General features: G+C 40.7%; 1 protein-coding gene across 1 annotated transcript in view; it reads left to right on the top strand.

Annotated features, from left to right (window-relative positions):
- GRK7 (G protein-coupled receptor kinase 7) overlaps window positions 1-2,931 on the top strand; it is a 63,021-nt gene extending 60,090 nt beyond the window's left edge. The window contains 2 exon segments of the mRNA XM_004712073.1: window positions 2,594-2,729; window positions 2,731-2,931. Coding sequence (XP_004712130.1) covers window positions 2,594-2,729; window positions 2,731-2,931 — 337 coding nt within the window.
- Window positions 2,932-6,938: the final 4,007 nt, after the last annotated feature.

The raw sequence follows: 6,938 nt of genomic DNA, 5'->3' as shown, positions 1-6,938 counted from the left end.
GGGGAAGATGAGCAAACGATATTGAGGGCTAAAGTAGAGGGCAAATGTTGTGAGATTGATGAGGGCAACAGGTGTACATATGGGCTTGACTCAATGGATGTATATATGGACTGTGATAAGAATTATACGAGCCCTCAATAAAATAAATTAAAAAAAAAGAATAATGAGGGTAACAAATGTACAAATGTGCTTTATACAGTTGATCTATGTATGGATTGTGATGAGTTGTATGAGCCCCCAATAAAATGACTTTTAAAAAAACCCAAAACATTGACTTGTTCTCTGTCTACCTGTCTCTTTGTCTTGGATCATTTGCCCTAGAGAAAATCAGCTGCTATGTCATAAAACAGCCCTGTGACAAGGGGTGGAGACCTACCTTGTGAGTGAGTTTGGAAGCAGATTCCTCTAACCCCAGTCTGACCTTCAGATGAGACCATACCTTTGTCAAGAATTTGAATGCAACCTCATGAACCAGAGACATCCCATTAAGCCACATCCAAATTCCTAACCACCCCCAAACTGTGAGATAAATAATAATTTGTTCTAACGCACTAAATTTTGGGGTAATTTGTTGTGCTCTAATAGATAATTAACACAAGAAGTTATACAGTTGGGACACATTTTTCTTGGTAATCCAAGGCAAATGCTGGAGTAATTCCTAGCCTGGGGAAAGAGAACTTAATAAGAATAAAGATAGACTTCAGCACTAAATATGTGTTCATTCATACTACGGTAGATTGCTATTTATGTATTTATTTGCCTTTAAACAAATACCTCTAAGGTGGTTGTGGCTGTGGGGCTGGAGGAGAGTCCCTCACATGAAAAGTAAGGGGATATGAGTGCTCTGCTTTAAAAATGTGAAAGGTGGCTATGTGGGAACATAAGTATCCTTGACAATGTGACCCTGAAGGGGATAGCAAGAAGCAATGCCTACACACCCGCCTGTGCTATCACGAGGTGTCGAAGGGATCAGGTATAAGGCATCATCAGAACAAAAATCTTACCATAGTGAATGATGGGGGGAGTGCAGAGTGGAGACCCTAAGCCCATTAGTAGGCCACTGGAGATCCCCTTGCAGAGGGGTCTTGGGGAGGAGACGAGCCAGTCAGGGTGCGATGTAGCAATGATGAAAAATACAACTTTCTTCTAGTTCCTAAATGCTTCCTACCCCCACCCCCACTCCCACCCCACTATCATGATCCGAATTCTACCTTGCAAGTCTGGCTAGACCAGAGGTACAGATGGGAACTGGAAACACAGGGAATCCAGAGCGGATGAGCCCTACAGGACCAGTGGTGTGAGTGGTGATACTGGGAGTGTAGAGGGAGAGTGGGTTGGAAAGGGGGAACCGATTACAAGGATCTACATGTGACCTCCTCCCTGGGGGACGGACAACAGAAAAGTGGGTGAAGGGAGACGTCGGACAGGGCAAGATATGACAAAATAATAATTTATAAATTATCAAGGGCTCGTGAGGGAGGGGGGAGCGGAGAGGGGAAAAAAATGAGGACCTGACACCAGGGGCTTAAGTGGAGAGCAAATGTTTTGAGAATGATGAGGGCAATGAATGTACAAATGTGCTTTATACAATTGATGTATGTATGGATTGTGATAAGAGTCGTATGAGCCCCTAATAAAATGATTTAAATAAATAAGTTATAAACTAAAAAAAATCTGTAAAGAAGGATTGACTGGGGAGGGATGGCTGACCCCTGCCTGGTGGCACTAAGGAAGCCAGAGAAGATCAGATATGTCCACCTCCGCTACTGTTTAATGCTTTGTATACTGTTTCCCAAGAACAATTTTTCAATTTAATGCAATTACAGAAGGTAATTCCAATAGGATTTTAGATGATATTTGATAGTTCATTTACTATCATCTGGGAAAAATTAACTGCCTGTGGATGGATATATATGAAAAGCTTTTTCAGTACAGAAAGATCTTTGTCTAACTCCGCTTTGTTAACTACTTTGTAATTCTTGTTTGCTTTAGATGACTTGGTAGGTTAAAATCACAGAGGATTATTAAAAATTATAATGGTCTACTTTGGTCCTCTGCTGATTCCTCATATATCTCATAGATTTTTTTCATATATATTTGACTCTATGATGTATGTAGCACATAAAGGTTAATTACTTGTTGTGAATTTTATCATTTTACAAACAAGACTTTTATGTATTCTATTTAATGATTTCTTACATTGCTGGAATAAAACATTTTAATACAAAACAAACAAACAAAAAAAGAAGCAAGGCCTAGAAGTTAGAGACAAGAAGGTCCAGCTCCGTGACATTTTTCTGCCAAGTCTTGTGGCTCTGAAATCAGACAAGGAACACAAAAAAAACCATATGTCAACTCCTTGGCTCTTTAAAAGTTACTCTTACGTGTGAAGGTTGTCTGCAATTAATCAAAAACGCTACTGTCTGCGTATGGTGAAGTTCTGGGTGATGTTAGGTCATTATTTATTAGAATTGTTTTATATGCCATTGCATGAACTAAATATATAGTAAAAGTATGCTGCGTACTTTGTATTCATGGACCATGTCCTGGTGCATTAGCTGTGTCTAAGGCTGCCCATCTTCTCCCTTCACAGAGAAAAGTCTGATGAACCCAGGAAACACTCTTTCTTCAAAACTATCAACTTTCCTCGCCTGGAAGCCAGCCTTCTTGAACCCCCATTTGTGCCAGACCCGTTTGTGGTTTATGCCAGAGAGGTCGCTGACATTGAAGTTTTTTTCTGAGATTTGGGGAGTGGAATTTGATGAGAAAGATAAGAAGTTCTTTCAAAAATTTGCAACAGGTGCTGTCCCCATCCCGTGGCAGGAAGAAATCATAGACACGGGACTGTTTGATGAACTCAATGACCCCAACAGGCCCACAGGTTGTGAGGAGTGTAATTCATCCGAGTCTGGAGTGTGTTTGTTATTGTAAACTGTACTCTCTCCCCGATGTTCCAAAAATGTGAGCCATCTGATGAAGGAAGCAGTCAGCCAGGAGAACCATTTCCATCAGAGTAGTTCAGAACAGGCGAGCTCACCACTAGGACACGGTTTCTCTTTTCCTTCAGCCCTTTTTAATGCATCCAGGTAGCGTCTCAGTTTTCACTGAGGCCTGGGGAAAGGGCCCCTGAGGTTTGTTTTGGGAAGCTAAAAGCATGATCCCGCCACCATCGCATCCCTGCGAATTACGCAAAGTCCTAGGAACAGAGTGGAACTTTGTGGTGTACTCAGAAAATGAGCATTTGCAATTCTTAGTAAATAATCATTTTAGTTTTTCTTTGTTTATATCTTTTCTTCCCGTCATCTTCCAGCCTGTTTCTGGTTCTTTACTTATAAAGAGATGTTTGAAGCTGTAAATACTGCCGCTGATGTGCATCTCATAAAGAAGTGAATGGAAATATTTTGACATTTCAGATTACAGAATAACTTTCTGACTCACTGACAGGCCTATTTTTTTCTTAAAATAACAATTCTTGTAATGTTAAATTACTTTCAATGTAAATCTCCATGAGATGAATAAAAAATGTTCTGCCAGTTAAAGTCCTGTGCATAATATGCTACAAACTGCCTCCACCCAGAATTCTACGTGCTAATTGTCCCGAGCCTTCGGTGTACATTAGGGCTCTTCAGTGTCGGGGTTACTTTGTGCTGCCGTAACAACAACAACAAACAACAACAACACCAGTGAATCACTGTAAAGAGCAGGAATGTATTTCTCATTGTTCCTGAGGCTACAAGTCCAAATTCAGGGCATCAGCAAAACTAGGCTCTTCCTCTCTGTCCATCAACAGAGCACAAGGGAGAACACTTGTGCTTCTTTCAGCTTCTGTAACCCCAGTTCCTTGGCTAGTTATAAATAATATCTTCACATCTGGGTTTCTCTCAAGCATATTTCTGTGTCCGTTCTGCCTGTTTGTATAAACTGCCACTCAGACAGGAGTACACTCTACTCAGGTTCATTAACATAACAAGAAAATACGCATTCACAGGTCCAGGGACTAGGACTTTAACATATCTTTTGGGTGGGGGGCACACAATTCACTCCATGACACCTAAAGATGGTTAACAAATAATCACACCTGCCTCCCATCCCCAGACATTCTGATTTCCTCGGTCTGGAATGTGGCATGGCTGTTTAGGGTTTTAAAGGTTACCCAGTTGATTCTAAATACAGTAGAGTTTGGGAGATACTTCCATATATTTGTATGCTATTACATCTTAACAAACAAAAAATCTCACTGCCATCAAGTCGATGTGAAATCATTGTGATGCTTTAAGACAGGATAGAAGTGCCCCTGTGAGCTTCCAAGACTGTACTCTTTACAAGAATAGAAAGTCCTCATAAATTTATACAGTAGCTTTTCAACATCAAAACAAAACATCTATTTATTATCAGTTGCACACTCAGAACCAAACTGCTATTAAATCAGCTCTGACTCATAGAGATCTCGTAGGACAGAGTACGACTGTCCCTTTGTGCTTCTGAGACTTCCATGTCATTAGAGTAGCAGAAACCTCTTCTTTCTCTCAAGGAGCAGCTAATGGGCTGGAACTGCTGACCTTGTGGTTAGCAGCACAATGCATAACCTATTTCACCACCAGGAAGACAAATTTGTATCGATCTTATAGATTGGCTGGTACTCATAAAGCTTAGTTTCTTACACAGCTCTTAGAACAGCAGTTCTCAACCTATGGGTCGCAACTCCTTTGGGGGTCAAACAACCCTTTCACAGGGGTTGCCAGATTCAGAACAGTTGTAAAATTACAGTTATGAAGTAGCAACAAAAATAATTTTATGGTTGGGGGTTGCCACAACATGAGGAACTATATTAAAGGGTCGCAGTATTAGGAAGGTTGAGAATCACTGTCTTAGAAGGTAAATCTCTTAGATATGTAAATGTCTGAAAGAGAACCATGTGTGGTAATTACACAACTTCATGTCAACTTGATAAATAAGAATGAAGGGGTGGAGGCTAGCCTGTCAATCAGGTCACAGCATGGTGATACCCTTCTTGTGGGTGTGGCCTTCTCATGAGGATTCTGGGCCTTCCTTTCCTCCTCCCTGGAGGTGGGACACACTTTCATTCTGCTACACATGCCTGTTGACAAGCCACATCATAGAGCCACACTGATGGCAGCCAGAGCCCTGGAGCTACATCCACTGCCTTTAGACCCACAAGACTTTCCACCCACCAGCCTGTGATCTTCCTGCATTCAGCATCATTACATGTGCTGCATGAGTCTGAAAAGGAACTCATGGGCTAATATTGAACTGATGGGCCAATATAGAACTTACAGACTTGATCTGGACTGGGCAGGGATGTTTTATTGATGCATAATTACTTCTTGATATAAAGTTCTTTCTTACATATATATATAAATGTCAATGAATTTGTTTTTCTAGTCAACCCAGTCTAACACATTGTGGTACCTTGGGAGTGGGGTACTAGAGAAAGAAATCATGAAGATGGAGAGTATATGCTTGTCTGACCTCTATTTCAGGGTAATTTTTCTTCTTTGGCTAGTCAAGCTCAGATATGGCCATGCAGCTTACTGGGTTGTTTTCTGGAAAGAATATGGCAAGTTAAAGACTTGTTTATTTTGTTTGGTTGTTGTGTTTTGTTATTCCTTTTTGAAATATTGAAAATTAATGAGATTAATGTATATTTTTAGCTCAGGAGGTGAAATCACCCCTTGAATTTCTCAGAGGCCATCCTACTTAGTGAAAATGGCAGACCGAGCCCTCCCTGGTCTGATGCAGTCAGAGGTCTAATCCTATAGCTCAGATCACTGTGATAGTTAACATAACAATTAAGATAAGATAGCTATGGATTTAACTTGACTGTTTCAAGAATTGAGTTTAGGATCTAGGTTTATAATGATTTCTTCTGCCTATTGTTATTGATAAAATGATTGATAGACATTATTACTGGAAGTATAAATAGCGAGTTTGTAAGCTCATTATTTCAGCCAACAATTTGCATTTTTAAATAAGCTAGGACTCACCTGCATAGAATGCTCTGAAAATTAAGCTCCACACAGTGCTTTGGAGTCCTCAGGACATTTGCTTTGAAAGGGACTTGCCTGGGGGGCTGTTAACAGACTGAAGGAAAAAGAACCGTTTGGCTTTTTAAATTTTGAACCAGTGGTTTGTGCCTGAGGCTGGAAAAATTTGGAGTCCTGAAGGAACTCTCTTCTCTAGGACTGAACATTAAAGGGAGCCTGTGAGCAGGCTGAAATGCTTGCTAGGTGACCACCTGGATCCACTTGTTGAGTAGAAGTGAGAGAAACACATCAATACAGAGGCAGGTTGATTCTGGCCACTGACACCCATGGACCTGGTTCACAGGGACTAGAGGAGAAGACGAAAGTGGGTTGGCTGGTCTGAAGTTCATGACAAGGGGGTTATGGTTGTTGAGAATTTGTGATGGGGCATATGGCCAAACAGCAAGGTGGCCAATGGGCACCGTGGTGAGGCTAAGTGAGGTGACCCACATTGAGTTGACCAGAACCTGACCAGATGAAGAGATTTTTGAGCCTGTGAATTGGTGCATATTGTTGCTGACTTTACGGACAGCCGATCTTGATCTGACTTTGCTTATGGATGTGGACTCACAATGTTCCAACTGGAATGAAGATTCTTCACATCAAAAATTAGGATTGTCTCTTCAGATCACTGAGTTGATGTAAGTGGGCAGTATAAAAATTAGATACCAAAAATGGGGAGGATAAAGGAATAAAGAGGCTGGCTTTCAAATTTTCATAGGTGGAGGAATATATTCATAGGGTTATAGGATTAAGGTGTAGGTGTTCACTGAACTACAATTGTTGGGCATAGAATATTGCTGTTCTTTTCACGTAAACAATATTGCTGTTCTTTTCACGTAAAGAATATTAAGTTTAAATGAGGCTGGCACATACTGAATTGTTTGCATTTTA

Source organism: Echinops telfairi, unplaced genomic scaffold (genome assembly GCF_000313985.2).
Source record: "Echinops telfairi isolate 266 unplaced genomic scaffold, ASM31398v2 ScPeMD7_16;HRSCAF=60, whole genome shotgun sequence".
In the NCBI taxonomy this organism is placed as follows: domain Eukaryota; kingdom Metazoa; phylum Chordata; class Mammalia; order Afrosoricida; family Tenrecidae; genus Echinops; species Echinops telfairi.
The sequence above is the reverse complement of the archived record's forward strand: the minus strand, read 5'-3'. Positions and strand labels throughout refer to the sequence as shown.